Below are 21,369 nucleotides of genomic sequence, written 5' to 3'. Positions count from 1 at the left end.
CCGAGGCAACCACAGTAGAGTGCGACATACTCCCAATCGACCGAGGTCTCCACCAGACACACATTCTGTGGGCCCGGGTTTATAAAAAGCATCTGACTTGCCTTACGGACGATTCTGCGCGCAATTCCAGGCATTCTATGTTTATTTCAAATTTCCAGCGCAGTGCCCTAGTTATGTCCCAGACTAAGCTCCCGGACATGAGGTAATTAGCTCATTAATTGGGTCACAGCAGGCATGATTAGGTAAAGCAGTTGCAATTTGCTGCGTGTTTGAAGGGATCTGTTATTTTCCTTTACAGAGAGCAGTTTATCCAAACACAGCATTCAAGCTCTCAACAAGTCTGAGCACAAAGGAACGGGATTGTTCATTAATTGTATGATGACAAGCCAACATTTTAACCCCTCTACAATTTTTTCCTTGCTTTTAGAGGTTTCCAAAACGTTATAATATATATTTTTTAAAGTGCACTTTAGAGAGAATCAACCCTGCTTTCAAAGAACTAAAACTATCTCTAAGATAAAATGGTTATGTACAACAAAAGTAGCTTTAGAATATGCTCCAACAAATTAGCTTTAAGTCATGTTGATTGTAAAAATGCTCTTTTCATGGTGGACAAATTAATAACAATGTTTTTTTTTTTTTCGTACGCCAACAGACGTGGTGTTGTGGTCCAGCTACGAAACCCGTCCTAGAGAGGTTTATTGACAACGTGCACTCCGCGAAAGGTCGCCGGCACCTGAGATGGCCTCTATTATTTAAACGGAGACACTCGGGCCGCACACCTCCCCCACACATTTATCAGCCGGCATCTGGAGCGACTTGTTATTCAATTAAACGGCAAAACACATCAGGCCGTGATTTATAGCTCAAAGTCCACCGCTGGAAATGTTTAGAAGCCGGCAGGCAGCACGAGCAAGCCGCGCCCCCGCAACCAACACCAGGCGAGGGGCTTCCAGGCGCCCTCCCTCCGAGATAGCACAGGTTCACAACTGGACAAAGACCCTCACATGTCTGCTATCTGAAACTGATTAGGAGATAGGGCAGGCGGCTACACCGGCTCCCTCCCTGCATCCCCGGCTCCAGACTTGTTAACAAACTTTCAGTGGGGGAGGGAAAGGTCCTGCCAGGAAGATATAAATGCGAGATACACATGTGGCAAGAATCTGGATTCCAGTTAACTGATCTGTAGAAGCAGTCGTCTATCTTCGGGTTCTGAGGGGTGTTTGTTTTCCCCCCTGGAGTTTTAAGAGTTTAAGGTCTCATTATTGCGTGATCTTTGAAGAGCAAGGTAAAAAAAAAAATTATAATAATAATAATCATAATACGCTTTCTCTCCTTTTTAAACGAATAAGACGTCAGGTCAGGACACAGACAGTGATGAATCAGGGGGTCACGTCCCCTGACACGAGCCAAGGGTGGATGAATCAAGAGACGCAGCCGAGGGCTTGGGTTACAGCAGTGATGTCAGCAGTCGTGGCTCCCTGTGAAATATGACAGGGAGCTGTCAGCTCCTCGCATTCGCCCTTTGTAAGAGAAGCCACACAAGACAAGCCTTTCACTTTCCACCCCGGGGCTCTGTGGGATTTTCTCCAGCTCCCCACTCCATTAACCGCCGCTATTCGATCACAAAGGCAACAAGAACTGAGCCTCTGTCATCCTCGGTTTTTATAAACCTATCATTAATGTACTGTAGTGAGTGATTTACTTTATATTTGAAAGCATCCCACATTCAGAAGTAAATTAAAATCTCCACACTGGAGTTTGTTTGGATGCCAATATTTTGATCCCTTTGATTCTTTTGCTCGATGAAGATTCTCAAGTAATTTATTTTTAATTAATTACTATTTCTACGCTCTTCATAGCTACAGACTAAATTTAAAACTGAACTTGTAACTCAGTGACAAATGCATTAACCCTGAGGAAGATTATTACACATTTGCTGTAGCCCTGAGAGGAGAGGGAGGCCACAGACACAACCCCAATTAGCCCAGTGGCCGTACAAATCAAGCAGAGGGGCCGAGCTCGTGATCGTGACTCAGACCCCGTCGCTTCCTCGCCCTGTAAGTAATCGAACACTACCATGACCGATCACCACATAATGTCCTAGGCCGTTCCGTGACAATCGCCCACCCGGCTGGAGATCAGATTTCGGTGAGAAAGAAACACTTCTGAGAAAAGATCTCGCTACAAAGCCGACGGGTTTAGCCAAAAGCGCCGCTACACTAATGAAACTAACAGGAGGCAAACGCACGTGTGTTGTGAGTCACACAACTATTGTTTTGTAGGCACGTCACTGTGGTGCATAATACCTCTGAACTATTCCGGGAAAAACAGCGTATTTTCTTCCATATTCTACGACAAACTTTCTTCAGGGCTCCGAGTCACACAGTAAAGTGTTTTTTTTTAACACCTGAATCACGGACAGATTATTATTACCCTCCTTGATGTTTAGAGTTTTGTTTTCCTTCACAACAGAACAACTAAGCAGAAGAAAAACACAGAACCCATTATAACCTGTGATGCATTGGGGGGGATGTCTTAGTTACCCCTCTAAAATCTATATACATTCACAGAACAATTACATTGGACTCCTTCAAGAACGCTCAAGGGCAGAGCGAAGGATAAACGCAGGGGGTTGTGCATTAAAACCCTTGTCACGCAGGGCTCGCTTTCCAAGTCTGAGAACAAAGATGTCTGAGAAGCCAGGGCAGAACAATGTTACAGGACATGTCAGGCTCGGGGACGGCTCAAGCGAGACTAAGAACAGACCAGCGAGGAACAGTGTTCGGATACTTCTGATTCGGCCACATCAGGGTGAAAATCATACGTTAACTGTAGACATGGCCAGGGGAGATAAAATAGTAGCATCAGGGAATGTTAAAGGAGATATTACTGTTTATAAAAAGTTATGAAACACCGAGAGCAGAGGAATTCTCATTTAGAATTCAGTCAAATCCACAGAGTTTAATTTCCTTCAGGTCTGAGAACACCAGGAACCCTGAAAAAATACAGCCAGAGCTTCCCCTAAAACTAAACCACTGCCTCATCCGTTTCCTACATTCTGAAATTCAAACACGCACGCACGCACGCACACACGCACACACACACACACGCACTCACTAGCAGATGCTGTCCACGGCGGCCCAGTCCTTCATTGTTTCTAGAAAATCCGTTAGTTCCAAATCCAAAAAGATTATTAACAGATGCTGGTTCTTGGCTGGGACTCTGGAGGGACCTTGTTTCAAACCAGGGAATGTGTTGTGTTTGGAACGAGAAGAGGGAATTACCTTTCGAGCAAAAAACTGCAAGCATTTCCTTCTGAAAACACTGCTTTTTGTGTTTGGCAGCATCTTAATGCAATCCAGCGTGCTGTTCTTCCCTGTCCGAGCCCAGGCTACTTTGAGTTTTCGGAGGACCCGTAACCAAGCTCAAAATGCCGCGGCCATACGGCGAAAACTTGACTCAGGAGAAAATGCCTCACGGGCATTTCTGCTGACCTAATACTCTCGTCTTCGGGTGAGGAGAGTTGGTCGAGTGGTCGTTTCAGCAATTGGCACCACTGAGAACATATTTTTTCCCTGGCACTCCGGGGCCGAGTTAATGACGGGATATTTGCTTAAAGTGTTTTTAAGGATACACTGAGTGGTGCCTTGGGGGTGCTTGAACTCAGGATATCCTGCACCTGCTGGTAGCCGGGAGGCATGGTGTTATACAGCGACACGGAGAGCTCGGTCGCCAGCAGCTGCACAATCACCTCCTCAGCACGAGTTGCAGTTACACAAGCTTTACACACATTCAGTAGACACCAATATAAGTATTGTGTCAAAGCAGCAGGGTTTTACAACACATACCCGTGCAGCCCAAACCCCGATTAACCCCCGGAGACGGTCTTTGAATCATCCTTACCTTCTTCTTGCTGCAGTATATCTGCCATTTCTTCTCTGCCGGGAGAGCGAACATGGCCTCTCTGTGCTTGTCGGTGAGGTCCAGTTCATCCTGGGGGAGAGAGAGAGAACAGTCCTCATTCTCAGGACGCAAAGTTATTCCGCAGCAGCTCGGCTCACTAGGAAACAGAAACGCATACAGGGATCCACACAAAGAATCGTCTCTGTAAGCAAGACAGTAATATCTTGCGCCAGATATGTGCAAAACACTTTGATCGGTGTGATATTCCCCATTTATTACCGCGGTAAAACTCTGGATCGAAACAAGTGAAAGTCTTGGACAGGCCTTCACCTAGCAGTGGACAACTAATGCTGAGTGAACATCACACGCAGATGACAAGATGTTTGTTTTGATCTCTGGAGACCGTTCGAGTTATACGGTCTAGTACTTCACCTCTCAATTCCCTCGAGTCCTGAGATGCGGTCAGTATGACACGGACACAGGATATAGTCTTGTTATGTCAGGCGTGTGCCATTAACTATACAAGTGACTTGAGCTTCGGCTGTAGTGCATCAACACTACATACATATTTCTGTCCTGAGATAAGAGTTTCAGTGGGGTGCTTGTGATAGTCATACATTTTCTCTTGGATAAACACTTTATGATGTATGATTTTCATTCAGCATTTTAAAATTGCTAATCTGTACAATGTAGAAAACGCCGAGGTGTGTAATCTATGCGGATAATCCTGGCCCATTTTCTGCATGACGTAGCTTTCAGGCACAGGAGAGTATTTAGTCTTTTTTTGGGGGGCGTAGCTCCACGGGAAAAATGGGTTAATTCCATTTCCCCGGACACGCTCCTTCGGACATGCTAGTCAAGATGCCTTCCGTGGAATTGTTAAATTATTACCTGCGCTGTTACATAACCAGGCGCTACATTCCTTGGCAGCCTCTCCCGTCAAACTAGCTCCAGATGTTCGGGGTGCAGATGTAACAGATTCATGTGTAAGTTATTACAGACGCCATTCCTCTCGCCCTCAGAGTGGCATCTCCAGAAGCGAAGCGAAGCAAACAAAACCAACCTTTGTGCTACTTGGCAATGGGGCAGAAACCACTTCAGGCCCCGGTTATTAAAATTAGAGCAATTTCGCGGCACCTCCGTCATTGTAGAAATTTAAATTTCTACACAACGTAATCCGTATGACGGCACGGTGCTTCCTCGTCATGTATGAACGGACGCTAGCCAGATACCCCTGTCCCTCGGTGGGCCTCCGCCGGGGTCTGAATCTAATTTAGACAGGAGACCGACAAGCCCAGAGAAACCACACGGCTTAGGTTTGACCTCTGGGTTTGTCTTTCTACTACAGATTGACCCCGTAATTAAATAAGAAGGATGTCATCGCAGCATCCTCGACAACACATTTTTCACAATCAGGCCTATACATATACACACATATTTAACGCAGAAAACATGTAAAACAAATAAAGTATGCTGCTTTGAAGGGAATGTTTAGTGTCCATTTCCAGCATGGATACTCCCGTGACAGATATATATCCCCCCTGTGCCTGCGCTGTCACCACAGCAGAGGAAGCCCCAATCGCATCACATCCTCTCCAATTTATTTTCCAGCATCCTTCTTCCTCTTCGCGTCTCTGTCTGCCCTGTCAGCTTGTGTCTGCATCCTCTCTCCTCTGCGGTTTCTAGGGAGACCGAACCTCACACCGGGCAAGCCGGCATGGTTTTTCAATCTCTAGTGAAGGGAATCGTACGGCTCGTTAAAATGAAGTATAAATGATTAAGTTCACATCTGATAAAGATCCGTGACATCATAAAGACGAGAGGAATCAATTGCATACTGTTCACTTTGATCTAAACATGAACAAATTGTCATTTTAAGTGCTGAAAACAGCTCTGTATTCTTATTTCAAGATGTTGCGAGTGCTTGTGTGTGTGTGTGTGTGTGTGTGTGTAGTGCAGGAGAAACCGGTTATAACAACTGATCCCACTGTTTTTAATCAGACAAGAAGGGAGGAAACTCGACCACTTTGATTCAATGACCTCACCACAAAGGCTTTTCAACACCAGCTCCTAAACGTCAAATTGCTAGACTGTTACGAATTAATAATCTCAGCGCTAATGAGAACTTGTCGCTTAGGCCAAAATGCCATCATCTTTCTTCGTTACCCAAAAGCCTCAACAAAGGTATTAGGAGAAATTAGCTTTAACCAGTTCTTAGGTTCTATGTGTAATCCTCGTTCCTCGGTTTTCAAAATAAACACTACAACAAATGCAACTCGGAGGAAAACAACCTCCGGTGAAATATCTTGAGACATCGGTTGAACTTTCCTTGCCTGGCTGTGGTTCGATCGAAAGCGTTGGTTTGAACGTGCTGGAGGCAGATAGTTATGCAGCAGCCGAGGCTTCTGGGGAAATGAGGATCGAGGGTGAAGTATTCTCAGGCTATTGGCCATTTCCATTCAGTAGACCTGGCTGCACTTCAAACAAGGTTCATTTTACCTGAAGCACTTAAACGAAAATAAAACCCACATTTACATTTAACCTTAATGTCTGCCTCAAATCCCCATAGAGCAGAAAACTAAAAAAAATAATTAAATTCTTCAGTTTTGAAAAACAAGAAAACTTTGTTGATAGTGGCTGTCAAGTGGGTCTCCGCCGTACAGGAAAAGCCCCTGTGAGAAGCACAAAGCTGTGGGTGATGTCATGAACCAACGGCACCCCCGCAGACAGGTTTCTCTGAAAGATAAGGCACGCCGATACAAATGGGGGAATAATCTCAATAAAAGAAGTAAAACAAACACTGAGTTGGACGCGGAAACTGTACCATAACATAAATAAAACACTGCGGCCATTGTGCGACAAAACCTTGTGTGCTGTAATGTATTGCTCTCACTAGTGGTGCTAATCATTTGTTGCTAAAACCATTGTGACAAAAGCAAGACCCCAGCGCTACAGCAAAGCAACGACCTGTGCTCTTCTGTGCTGTGATTCAACTCCAATTTGAAAAGAAGAAAAACAAAACCACTGTGCGTAATTCTGACAAACTATCAGACCGTTTCTTCATTAACTGCTTTCAATACTACTATATTTCTAGGAAAAACAGATAAGGAGACGAGGGTGATAAACCGCCCAACTGCAGGTTCCTCCGCTGGCCTGTGCCCACTCTCCATCCACTGTAAAAGCCCGTCTCAAAGACACGCCTTGTAGGCAAATGAAAACAAGTAATTAGCACGAAGCACAGGCCAAACAAATTCCCCTCAATGGGCCTATTGATGTGCAAAGTACGCCATTAACATAAACCCCCTGAACAATTGAACTTTCAGAGAGTGTAGCCTAAGGAGAACGGCAACACGGACCCGCCAAAGGGGCCGGAGATGCCCCCTCGGTGTAATCTATTTATTCCAGTGAAGAAACCCTCTTTCGTTCTGTTGATTAACTCAATCACAAGAACTTTATTTAAAACAAGGGCAGTGATGTTCAGACTGTACAATGCACTAGTTAGAGCTCATCTGGATACTGTGGACAGTTCTGGGCTCCACACTTCAAGAAAGATATCGCTGCTCTAGAGGTAGTTCAGAGGAGAGCAACCAGAATTATTCCAGGTCTGAAGGGAATGTCCTACTGAGAGACTGAGGAACTGAACCTTTTCACCCTGGAACAGAGGAGACTACGTGGGGACTTGATTCAAGTCTTCAAAATCATGAAAGGCATCAACCACATCAAACCAGAGGAGCTTTTCCAGATCAGCAGGGACACATGCAACCAGGGACACAAATGGAAATTGGGCTTCAAGGCATTCAAGACAGAAAACAGGAGACACTTCTTCACACAGAGAGGCGTCACAATCTGAACAAACTCCCCAGCGATGTGGCTGAAGAGACAATTTGGGATCATTCAAAAACAGACTGGATAGGATCCTTGATCACTTAGTTATTAATGGACACCAGACGAGCATGATGGGGTGAATGGCCTCCTCTCAGATGGACACTTTCTTATGTTATTATGATCCAGAATGATAGGATGATCATTAAGGATGTGAATAACATCCAAGGGGCCTTATAACTGAATATAGAGGACATCCAAACGTCAAAAATTCAAATCAAACAAAGAAATACAAATGTTTTAAGCACCTCAGTTAGATTGGAAGTGTGCATTTAATATTGTCAAAGCACTGGGGTTATCGAAACACATCCTATCATCGCTGGCTGGGTGAAGTTCAAAGGCGCGGCGGACCTACCACAAGCTCGGAGAACATGGCGTCCAGCTCCTCCGCGGGGGGCATGGGCAGCGCCGGCTCCATGGTCTGCAGGGCAAAGTTGCTGTCGTGCCGCAGCCGGTAGGTGATCTCGGGGTGGTCACTGCCTTTGAAGCAGCAGAAGATGAAGGAGATCCCCCGCCCGCTGCGCTTGCGTGGGGCCATGGCGCCGATCCGTCAGGTGCTCGCTTCAACTACTGATCCCTGCGGGACAGAGAGAGAGAGATATCCAGATCAGGGACCCAGGGCACGGTGGAGAGCATCTCTTACTCTGTGAGCAGCTTCCCTCTTGGCTCAGGGCGGTTAATCCCTTCTAAATCGGTGGCTTTATTTGCATAATAATGACGGGGCTAGTTTCTATGGCTGCAACCATAACATAACTTAAACACACTCACACAACATCTTGTCAGACGGAGAACAAAAGCAGCTGTAACTAAATACATTAAAACTTTTTTGGAAATGAAACGCACATGTATTCAGTACATTTCAAACGCAAGATTGGTATTTTGGATTGGTTAATTAGGTCTTTCAGTGACACCTCGGCACACAAGAACATACTCCAGCAGAAAATGTCTTTGCCGGATGAACTACAGATGATCCATGCTTATAAAAAGGTGTGTTGGTCTTTCACGAGCCTCACTCGACTCTTTTGTCTTTTAAAGTTGGCGCTTTACCGTGTCGTGAAGTGCATTTTCTCCACTCCAGTTGATTTTAAAAGTCACACGATAACCACACACAGCGGTGAAGTGCCTTGAGCTTTCGAGACAAGCAACGGAAATTCAACAAATGGGTTGTTGTCCATTTGTTTTTATTTAAACGGTGGCAGACACCGTCCCCTCCCTGCATCTCCCTCCCACCTTCAACAGCCAAATATTTAATCTGACAATGAAAACACTGAGAGACACACACAGCGATATCAGTTATTACTTTGCAACGTCTCCACCTAATTGGTCTCCTGCCTCCCCATGATCATGTTGAAACGGCAGTCGGACATCACGTGTGCGTTTTTAGCTTCGGGGTTGTTTTAGTGAGTTTACTGGCTTCCCATAGCAGTTCAACCACAGCTGTAATATTTGTGTGAGTGGGGCGGGCAGCCAAGGAATCACAAACAACAGATTATAATCAATATGGCTTAATTGTGTCACTTGTGTTTATTATTATAGATTCGGTTAGACGTTCTTGAACCTAATCTGGTCTGTAGTTTAATTCAATCTGTTGGTGAATAATACATCAGCAGTTCAGGACAGTATAACATTAATCTAAAACCGTTTCTGCAGCCGTCGATGATGCAGTCATTGTGCAGAGATTTAAAGACTGCAACTCTGCTGACCGATGCCCCTGAAGGATACTGCAGTAATAGACCGCAGTAAAACCATGCTCTCAGTCTACTCTGGCTAAAGCCCCAGGATTAGGGTCGAGTTCCTGAAAATGAGGATGTCATCCGAAGCCCCTTGCAGAAAAGAGCTGACAGCAGCTGACTGACTGACTGACTGCTGTCTCACTGGATAAACAGGATGATGTCCAAGCCACGGGGCCCTTTGAACCAGGATCGAAGTTCAGAGCACGTGTTGAGAGGCAGAAAGCCGAGAGAGCCAGTGGCAGCCGAACCCAGCTTCAGGGATGTCAAAAGCAGGGGGAGAAATCCACAAGTAATGGACCAGAAACACGACTTTTACCAGCAGTGGGTTCTGGGTTAACATTTGGCTATGAAGTACTCAAGGCCTAGTAAACCAATTCATTTTTCATTCTTGAATTATTGGTGAAAGAGAAACCTTTAAAAAACAGGAGATCGAATGACCGAAGACCCCCGGCGTGTGGTGGGGCTGGAAGTTCAAACTGGATGAGGTTTCATCTTCATTTCTGAGGCTGTCATTAAGTCACACAGGTTTCAATGTCGCCTTTAATGTAAATCTTTCCTTGTAATTCTATAATCTGGCACCTTTCGTCCTCTACACTATGAACACAGGCTCAGGTATGAATCAGTTTGTAAGGAGGTTTGTGGATAATTGAGGAACATTTCCACCACTGATATAAATAATAGAAAATCAAATAACAAAAACAAAATGCCATCAATATACACTCACCTAAAGGATTATTAGGAACACCTGTTCAATTTCTCATTAATGCAATTTTCTAATCAACCAATCACATGGCAGTTGCTTCAATGCATTTAGGGGTGTGGTCCTGGTCAAGACAATCTCCTGAACTCCAAACTGAATGTCTTGAATGGGAAAGAAAGGTGATTTAAGCAATTTTGAGCGTGGCATGGTTGTTGGTGCCAGATGGGCCGGTCTGAGTATTTCACAATCTGCTCAGTTACTGGGATTTTCACGCACAACCATTTCTAGGGTTTACAAAGAATGGTGTGAAAAGGGAAAAACATCCAGTATGCGGCAGTCCTGTGGGCGAAAATGCCTTGTTGATGCTAGAGGTCAGAGGAGAATGGGCCGACTGATTCAAGCTGATAGAAGAGCAACTTTGACTGAAATAACCACTCGTTACAACCGAGGAATGCAGCAAAGCATTTGTGAAGCCACAACACATACAACCTTGAGGCGGATGGGCTACAACAGCAGAAGACCCCACCGGGTACCACTCATCTCCACTACAAATAGGAAAAAGAGGCTACAATTTGCACAAGCTCACCAAAATTGGACAGTTGAAGACTGGAAAAATGTTGCCTGGTCTGATGAGTCTCGATTTCTGTTGAGACATTCAGATGGTAGAGTCAGAATTTGGCGTAAACAGAATGAGAACATGGATCCATCATGCCTTGTTACCACTGTGCAGGCTGGTGGTGGTGGTGTAATGGTGTGGGGGATGTTTTCTTGGCACACTTTAGGCCCCTTAGTGCCAATTGGGCATCGTTTAAATGACCACCATGTACCCATCCTCTGATGGCTACTTCCAGCAGGATAATGCACCATGTCACAAAGGTCCAATCATTTCAAATTTGTTTCTTGAACATGACAATGAGTTCACTGTACTAAACTGCCCCCCACAGTCACCAGATCTCAACCCAATAGAGCATCTTTGGGATGTGGTGGAACGGGAGCTTTGTGCCCTGGATGTGCATCCCACAAATCTCCATCAACTGCAAGATGCTATCCTATCAATATGGGCCAACATTTCTAAAGAATGCTTTCAGCACCTTGTTGAATCAATGCCACGTAGAATTAAGGCAGTTCTGAAGGCGAAAGGGGGTCAAACACAGTATTAGTATGGTGTTCCTAATAATCCTTTAGGTGAGTGTAGATAATGTACGACTGACTGGATACATTTCAAATGACGACATAAACGACTCGCAGCCGCGCAGAGAGAGATCCTCGCATGCATATCGGGCTTCACTCATCACTTTTGGCCCACATTTCCTCGAGGGAAGCAATTCCTGGCAGAACAGAGAGGGTTGGTTTTTATGGCCCACATGGCAAGAATGAAGCTCAGCCCTAAACCCTGCCTCGTCCGGCAATGCCAAAAAATTCACAGCTGTTCAGCTGGAGGGAAGCGGCGCGTTCAGCACATGCCCTAGTCCCGGGGGGGAACGAGATTGCTCTGTGTTTACTCCATCACGGGCTTCCAAATTCCCACTAGACCTTTACCAGAGGGTCAATTAATGGGAGAAACTTAATGAACAGGATCACTAATACAACAGTCTTGCACCCTGTACTTTACGCTTCTTACAGCAACAACAACACGAATGCTAGGCCTAAAAGTTAGTGTTTTCTCAGCCCAATCAACCGAAGAGTAAAAACCTATATAAATAAAACACACACGCCCTTGAGTAGACCACCACTCCCCTACAGTACACAAGACATAACTAGTTTGGCACAAACGGGAGGAATTCCACAGCAAAGTAAACCATCGAGTATCTCCGCTGTAAAAGACAGATGCCGGTTTCTGAAACTGGCCTAAAAACCACCCTGAAGTACTGCCGTGTAAAACACCAGTGTCTCTTTGTTTTGATGGTCTGTCGAAAACCCTCAATGCTTCGCTGGACCTGCGTTTTCATGGAAAATCTGAGCATCTTAAATCTTACTTTAGGCTTCAAGTCGCTGGTGAAATATGCCTTGCCCTTCCTTCTCTTCAGATTAAAGCACCCAATTCCTCCCATTCCTTCTGGCTGACCGAACATTGTGTTGCAACTCCAAACGAATAGCTTAGCTCTTGCCAGAGAGATTCCTGCTGCCACAAAGTTATCCCACTAATGCATAATAAAATTGCAGACATACCACGCACAGGGCAGGTACAGCTGATAAGTGACATGGTAATCATCCCATTTAAAGTAATTATTTTATGATTATAATGCATCTGCAAACATGCTGGGATTTTGAAGTGCTGCATGAGAAAATGATGCAAAACGGATTTGCTCTACACGGCACGAGGGACTCTGATCATATCTCTGTGCTGTCGGTGCGTCTGCTCTCTCTTCAGCTCTGACCTCAGCCAGGGAGTTATTTTGGGATCGGGCCTGGAGATACAACTCAAATTTTTCCTTCTTATCTGGGGGACAGCACGTCAAAGCACAATACAGCGAAGACATCGTCCAGGCACCATAATCTCGTTGGAATTAAAATGACACGTACGGAAATGCGATAGTAGTTTTATTGTGGGGGACAAGGCCCTGGAGAGTTTGTGAAGTGTCACCTGCATTCATTTCTTTAAACTTTCCATAAAGTCAAATCTCGCTCTGATCTCACCTCCCGATCGCTCGTTTTTGATCTAACCAGTTATTCCTCAGTTAATCCGCACCTCTGGGTCCCTCCCCGCTTCACAAATTTCACGCTGATGATTCCCAGCTGAATTCTGCCTTTTAAAAGCTTTCAGGTTTGCGTTCATTGCCTGCAGTCGACGAAACTGACACCGACGTCCCTTCAGGCTAATTATATTTGATGAAAGAAGCCTGCGTACAATCCTCTTTATAGATAACATTGTATCATTTTAAATAAACTGTTTTTGATTATGACAGCCATGCCAATCAAATCTCTCTCTCCTGAAGGGGCAGAGAGTCTCATTTCAAGTCAATAAGCATCAAGAGCAGAATAAATATGACCTACCGTACACAGAATAAATAAATATACTGAGAGGAGCCAGAAGCCTTTCAGAGACCACTCCTCTTCCATTGTGTGGCCTCCCACACCTGTCAAAGTGTGTGCCCTGTGGAGACTGCAATCTCAGAGCACAGTAGGGAGCGACTGCAGTGCAAAGGGTGTGGATGCCAAGCAGCAATGCTCAACAAACTAAAAGAAAAAAAGCAAACCGTTCGACACACTTCTTCGTTAGGGTTTCAGCTCCAAACTTTCACACGTCATCTCCGCAAACCAGAAATGTTAAACTACAGACAAAGCAAACAAGCCAAACGATGCGTTTCTTTACACCAAACATGAACTGAGAAGATCCAGGTCTGCCAGATGGTAATGTTTAGTTACTAAACACAGTATCTCAATATACGGATGTCTACTAAACAGAAGAGCGGAGAGTGGCTCTGGTCCTCCCAGATTTAATCTCTCAAGTATTGTCCCACCTCAGAAGAATGTGAATCGAGGCCAATCCGATCCCAGGACATCTTTGTACACGTTCTGGCTGGATGTGTAACTCACAGCATTGGACTCTTAGCCGTTATTGAACTTGCGTATCCCCATAGCCGCATTTCTAACAGCTGGAGCGCTGCACCAGTCAAACAGTATCACTTACAAGAATGAATAAAATTAACTCACTTTGTTCCTCTGCTAGGGTTAAACAAATTCAGCCACCAGCACACGGCACCTTATTCCCTGCCTCTCACCGTACCGTCTCCATTTCCTCCCCGTTCACACAGCCTTCCCTGCCCCTCAGTTTGTCCATTGGTCGGCAGTGTCCTCTGGCACACGGCCTGTATCAACGCTTTAGTGCCTTGTTCTTTATTTGTGCCATGTGCTCAGGGCAGCAGAACAGCACAGGCAGCTGTTTCCGCTCGAGCCAGTCCCGAAAAAACAATGCTCTACCGCAAACCAGGCCGTGCTGACCGCACAATTCCACCGCAAGCTTCCCGGCACAAAATACGCATCGCAATCAGGTCACGCTCGTGGGCGCACACACACTCTCCCTCCAAAATGTATGGTTTGTCAACTATGCCAGCTATCCCGGCTTGTCAGGCGGCTTTGAGACGGTGAGGAATTTGGACAGACTTCAGGAACCACACCTGCTCGGGGAACGAACAGGTCACCACCTTGCAATGTCACTCGAGTCCCTGTCCGAACCAAAGTGGATTCCATACTTCATCATCATCATCTATAGCTGACCCCTGACACGTACTGTGCCTTTAATGAGCGTGTGAAAAGCCAGGCTGCTCCGTTTCACACCGCTGCCCACCATAAATAAACTGAAAGGCCTAATCACTGCACATGGCAGTTTCAATAAAGACCCGATAATCATCTCTCCGAGTCGAGCGAGAATCAGAGCAGAGAGAAGTATTCAGCCCAGAAAAGCTTAATGAGGCTCCTACACCGTGTATTACACCAAACGCCCAAACCTCCTTCCCAGGTGTTGCCCTAACGAGATTTACTCTCCACATATGTACATCTTTTATGGGGCGATAAACGTCCTTCAGAGAAATTCATTTGAAAATAATCCCCATCCCGTAAAAGAGGTCATCTGCAGGAAAATAATCCTCTTCACAGTCTCTCTGAGCTTTGAAGTGCGGCCGATGCTTCACGGTCTGCGCACCCCGCCTCCTCTTCACCTCTCCTTCAATAAAATCCGCCCGGTTCCAGATATCGGTCGCCTCGCCCTCGGGAAGCAGAAACAAGTGGAAGACAACCCAGATCAACCAGCTCCCGTCCGACCCAAGTGGAAGGGCAGTGGATTCAGCTCCGGCAGAAGTCAGATCGGTAATACGTGTAATGCAAACGGCATAGTTACCTCACGAGTGACAGCGAAAGGGAAAGTAGGAGAGAGAGGGATTAAGGGCTCGCTAAACCAGCTTTTTACAGGCTTGCACAGTAATTGCATTAACCCGCTAAGTGTGGCACCAATCTCACACGAACAGTTAGGCTTGTTTTTGGTTTTCCGGAGACCTACCTCACCGGTAGTTGTCTTCACGGAGAAGTGAGGGATAGGAGGAGAGTGTTTCATCCTCTCCACACTCCCAAACGCACATGATCGCAGTAACCACAAGATAAAATACTGTCACAAATCGAATTAGTTCGAATTGGGCCTACAAATCAGCTCCCAAAATACAGATAATACATCCCACTCTGAAGATAAATGCCTCGGAAGACCCCAAGCTTTAGAAGAAGGAGATCACTTTGATGTGGACCACCATTATGAAACTGTAAAACTAAGCCCCTCGCTAACTGAAATGTAGACACGCTTTTAATCAGTTCAAAGTATAAAACCACCTTTACCGGAGCTTTGTTATGTTTCTGCAGTTGAACAGAACTGTGCGAATCCACTAGAATCGAGTTTTAATGAACACCAGTGAAGAGACACTGGTACAAAGTCCATAGCATGTATCTTCAACATCTATTGAAAAGTCTTATCCACAGAAAATCTGTAATAAGGGTCATATTCATATTCAAAAGCATGAAGCTGCTACCATGTGGGGTTTGTCCAAGTGTTTATTCCATCCCTAAGACCTAAAGGGTTCAAGTAGATAATCCGATAGCAGGAAGAAATGTTTTTTAAAAGCTATTTACACGTTTTACATTATTCAGGCTTCTCTCTCCTGTGGCAAGATGACAAAACAAGCGATTTTGATGCATTACCCTACCATTAAATAATATTAAAAACAGGAGCCGCCCGGCCATTAAAGCCTTTCCATTATTGAACGATTAGCTTTAATAGGTTGCACATTATGATGGTAGCCATCTCAGGCCCAATTCATCTTTGTTGGGACTAATCTCTAATTAAGATCTGAAATGCTGTAAATGGCTAAATGCTGTGAGTTTCTTCCATTACCTCAGTGAGTTATGTAGGTTAGAGAGATCGTTCGAGATAATCTGCACCGAAACACTCCTCCACAACCGAGACGTCCAGCCGCGAGAGGAATGTGCGTTTCGCAAAGGTCTGCCATTGCAATATCGGAGCACAACAGGCCTAAATTCAGTACACTATTACTGTTGTCATCATTTTTATTGATGCTTTCTCTATATCTCTCCAAAAAGGTTGTTGGGTGTTTTTGGATTCCCACCATATTTACTTGAAATAAACTGCAGGTTTCTGATTGTTAATCCAATCAACAGCTGTAAACTTTGACGCTGATTGTGACAGCTGACATTGAAGTGTACAAATGTGATTCTGCCGATGGTTTTATCTTTAACGGCTGCTGAGGAAGTGATGATAAAATCGCCAGTATGCAGAGAACTATGTTTGCCTTAAACTGAAATGAAAGGTAATTAAACTTTTTAAGAAACCCTGTAGATAATGATTGACACGAGCATTTCAATTTTCAATCTTCAAAATACACAGTTAATATGGACATTTAAGCATTATATTGAGGTGAATCTGTATTAGCAACATTTATACGGATTAAAAGTAATATTGCACCCATTTCAAGTCCTCAGGATTTATGCATATGATTTCATATTTACAAATAGTGACATGTTTGTTCAAAGGGGAAGTTTGACTTTACTTTACACTTAACCATGAAATGCCACATCAAAGCATCTCCAAGACAGGCTTTTTATGAGCATTTAATTCATAGTTATGGTGACCAAAAAGCCATAAAGCGACTTTCTCTTTAAGTGCAACCTAGGCAGCATTTTAGCTTTATGATGTTCGACTTTTCATCTTTCTGAAATCACAGAACGAGAAACCCCATAACGAGGGCTTTTCAATTTGGAAAGTTAAAAATAACCCGGAATCCGGTCTCTCAAAGAACACAAATGATCCGTATTTGCCGATGCTGAGCCCGGTTATATCCCAATCAGTTTATTGAGCTGTAGTGTTCCTGTGATCTCTGTTAAGTACACACAAATTAATACAATTTTCCTATAAATTATCAATGAATTAATATATGAAAAATTATAAGCATGTAAATAGAAGTGTTTTAAAGTGATAACGACATTTTAAATGTGAATACTGTACCAGAATTGAAACTGAATGCAGTTATTTGGCTTTACTATAAACACTACTCATTTCTACTCTTAGTATAGGTTTTATGAGATTATTATAATACAGCACAGGCTTGCAGTATGAATGTGTAGCACTCTGAAGCACTATGCAAGTGGTGTCAGGGATGCAAAACAGAGTGTGTTACATTGCAATGAGGCCAATTAATCTACTCATCACAAAATAACACTTAAAACTAATAAATCTCCCATTTGAGCCAGTTTAGCTACTCTGCTCAAAATGAGTATACCAGCGATTCAACAGCAGTGCTGACGAGACTGAACATAAAGGTAGAAAGTCTGATAATTTCAACACAAGCAGATTTGTTTGAAGATCGTGCCATATCGTGCCTCGGCTAAACACAACACAAAGAGTTGGGTGAATCGGCGATGACTTAAATCAAATGTTAAGCGTTAGGTAACAGGGTTGGATACCGCCTTTGTTTGGGTGTTGATGTCTTGGTAAAAAACAAACAAAGTCTTAGACGTTGAGCTTAGACAAAACAAGCTAGCATGTCATGGTGGAAGGGTATGTGTATAGATACTGAAATCCTCTTCTCTCCTTCTTCAATATACAGTACAAAGAGAACTTCAAAGCTAAGTCATAAGAACAATATGATAGCTAAGCCCCCCACCCCCAAAGAGCCAAAAACTGCCTGCCGAGAGAAAGAGACTGAAAAATACGAGCAAAATAATTGGCTCACCCGATATTGCTTTACATTCTCAACCGTGCGTCAGGCAGTACAGATGTGTGGCCATATATTTAGTCCACAAACACAACCGGCTTTCCATTAGTGCTTGTTGCGTGAGACCAACACCAGTGTGGTTTGTCACAACAATCACGCATCGTCAGGGCATGTGGAATGAGGAAGGACGTCCTCATTTCCATCAATTTGTTTATTTATCCAACTGGCGTTTCCAAATATAGGGTCTAACCTTGGTAGTTACCCAGACAACTTGTTGCAAAGGCTCTCGTTGCGTTTGATCGCGCATAAACCAAAGAGGAGAGACTAATGTAGGCTTTTGCATGCTTTAAATATATATTGTCGTTTCTCTGGGGGAATATGTTCTGCATTTCATGTTTTGCTTATTGATTGTTATGTTAAATGCATATTAAACATCTACCAGAGGAACGAGATAAACTATTATGAAACCAAGGCCTCTGTAAATACCAGGAAAAGTGAAAACTTGGGTCACTGTAATTGCAGAATCACAAAATCTCACTGCCAAACATCTCAATTATATCTTGTTTGAGTCAGGATTGGAAAGCTGTGATGGTTCACAACACAGGCCAATATTTAACCAGCTTGTAGTGTCTTCTGTGCAGATCGGCAAGATCCAGAACCATTATTTAGGCACCGAAAATAGTCTTTTTACAACGAACGCACAAAACCATCTGTCAAAAACAAATCTCACAGTGTATGTTCCACTTCATAAAGAATGTGTCTGTAAGCTGGGCACTTTTCTGTAAGTACAGGCTTTGCACTACAGCCCTGGGGAATTTCTGTAGCGCATATTTGCACAGAAATGCAGTTTATCCCTTTCACAGGAATTTGTTCAGACTGGAACTGATGTTATTGAGCTGTGCATTTTAAAAGGGATCTTAATATAATTGTGTGGCTCTCGTGACATCTGCACAGCTGTCAAAAATATATAGAGTAAGTGCATTAATAAAATCAATGCAGCTCCAAATAGTGGGAGACGTGCAAAGAGAAGAAATCAAACAGTTTTAATCCAATTAGAACGCTTCAAAAGCATGTAGAAACATTCGCATGATGGATTAAACAACTTTAGTTTGGGTGTCACTCGGAGCAACATGCATTGAAAATACAAACCAGACTTATTCCAGGTCTGAAGGGAACGTCCTACTGAGAGACTGAGGACCTGAACCTTTTCACCCTGGAACAGAGGAGACTACGTGGGGACTTGATCCAAGTCTTCAAAATCATGAAGGGCATCGACCACATCAAACCAGAGGAGCTTTTCCAGATCAGCAGGGACACACGCACCCGGGGACACAAATGGAAATTGGGCTTCAAGACATTCAAGACAGAAAACAGGAGACACTTCTTCACACAGAGAGGCGTCACAATCTGAACAAACTCCCCAGCGATGTGGCTGAAGAGACAATTTGGGAACATTCAAAAACAGACTGGATAGGATCCTTGATCACTTAGTAATTAATGGACACCAAATCGCTTGGACACTTTCTTATGTTCTTCTTATAAAGCACCCCAGACTCACATTGTGTCTCGTACGTCTGCAGGGAATTCCTACAGTCGCTCACCAGGGTGTCTTGAAGAAGAAGAGAGTATGACGCATAGTCCTACCTCAGAGCATCTCACAGCTGCCGTTTCTTGACCCTAATCTGCATAAACCTGCCCTCTCCCTCTCTGGTTGCCTGCCCTTTGAACCCTGAGAGCACAGGGGTCAAATTATTAATCAGTGAGGTTCCGACATGCAAAAGCTGACAAAGAGAAATACCACCGTCCTATCCTCAAATCCAAAGGGCACAATGTGAGAGAGATCAAACCGCATCGCCCATTATACCCTTGAAATTCTCAATAATCTCTCTTCGCAGGGAACCACTAACGACGGCATGCCGGACCGAATCCGAGGTCCATCGGGCTTCGGAAAACATCCCATTTATTCCATATTATGAATCGTATCAACGTATTTATTAAAAACCCCGGCGGATTCCTCCCGTGACCTTGATGCGCCGGCCCCCAGCATCCGCTGGGCTCTTTCCATGTCAGCGCTCTGCCCATTTCACAGCTAATCCCCGGGGACAAGCTGTTGAGATGGCGAGAGACCAGTGTGTGTAATGAGTTTTCCCAGCTAAGCCTCTAATGAATTCGAGTCGTACTGAATATTTATGCACTGTACATCAATACAGGGAGGGGGGGGAAGCCCTCTACTACAGTTGCCATGGCAGTCGCCGGCTCGATGGGCATGCTCAGCGGCTTAAAGCACAAACGCTAAGCCATTCTTCATATTTGCTAAAGAGTATGTTTTTCTTCCTTTCTGTAAATAGGATTTCCCTTCAAACGAACAGATTGCATCGTTTTGAATAACCCACTGAACTGGGCGGCACTTCTCGGTCATAATTGGGGTCGGACCGCAAGCGTCTCTGAAACATCATCTCCGACGCGATCCGTCACTCGGCGTCAAACGACCGGCTACACTGGAAGTAGCGCGGCCTGACTGAACGCTGTCCATTTCTCCGAATTTATTTGTACTCTTAAGCCACATAGACAAAATACAACATCGCGCTTCAGGATTAAGCTTTGCTTAAACTGAATACAAAATCAGCATTACGCGAAAGAATTTCCGATTCTGATTCAATCGTGTTGCTAACGGTTGCATCTCTGTTCCCCGTCTGTGACACGAGGGAGGACAGGTAATGAGGATATGTTTAAATAATTGAATCATCCCAACAAGAGTCATCAAGATACAATTTTGGGGCAGGGAGAAGCGTTTGTTCCCGCCCTGTGCATCAGCCGCTTCCTTACAGCCGTTTTCCCCAAGACCCAGGTCTGTCAGGGTGTTTGCATGGCTATCCAAGCTGTTCACCAAGAACAGGAGATAGACGTGTACACGCTTTGTACGAGAGGGAAAATAAGCTTGTATGACCCTCCTAGTTTTGTGGAATTGCAGATATTCTCAGACTTGGAAGGTAACTTCAGTTTCAAGGGTACATTTTCTGCTCAACCTTATCTGGTCACACCCCAGAATAAAATGCATGCAGGTCTCATTCCTTTCTCAGTCGTCGTCAGCTGCACTACATGGCTAAGTTAGTTTTTTCCACCTCTAGCTTCCAAATAAATCTTTATCAAGTCTTTTTACACACGGAGAGGGAAAAAAAAGGGATCAGAAAGCATACATTCCCCTAGACAGACAGTATTAGGTCAGGAGAGAGAAAAACAACTAAAGCACGGCACCCATTTCTATTTCGAGCACAATGCATCCCCTGATTAAAAACATCACAGCTGATCACGGCAGGCAGCATTCCAGAGACGCGCACATCTCCTCTCATCACAACAGCCCCGCGATCGAGTTACCGAGATAACAAGCGAGAGGCGGAGAATTACACCAGCGACGTGACTTCATCCGGCACAGGGT

General features: G+C 44.5%; 1 protein-coding gene across 4 annotated transcripts in view; it reads right to left on the bottom strand.

Annotated features, from left to right (window-relative positions):
• daam1a (dishevelled associated activator of morphogenesis 1a) overlaps window positions 1-21,369 on the bottom strand; it is a 63,668-nt gene that overhangs the window by 25,760 nt on the left and 16,539 nt on the right. For 3 of the 4 annotated variants that reach the window (XM_066694931.1, XM_066694933.1, XM_066694930.1), the window contains exons 2-3: window positions 8,144-8,365; window positions 3,907-3,996 (exon numbers count right to left, since the gene is read on the bottom strand). In XM_066694931.1, the coding sequence (XP_066551028.1) occupies window positions 3,907-3,996; window positions 8,144-8,326 (273 nt within the window). In that variant the 5' untranslated portion in view covers window positions 8,327-8,365. Of the gene's footprint in view, window positions 1-3,906; window positions 3,997-8,143; window positions 8,366-13,215; window positions 13,237-21,369 lie in introns of those variants that run through there. The other variant, XM_066694932.1, reaches the window with a different exon arrangement.

This window comes from Amia ocellicauda, chromosome 21, assembly GCF_036373705.1.
Source record: "Amia ocellicauda isolate fAmiCal2 chromosome 21, fAmiCal2.hap1, whole genome shotgun sequence".
In the NCBI taxonomy this organism is placed as follows: Eukaryota; Metazoa; Chordata; class Actinopteri; order Amiiformes; family Amiidae; genus Amia; species Amia ocellicauda.
Note: the sequence above shows the minus strand (reverse complement) of the source record. Positions and strands in the feature narration are given on the sequence as shown.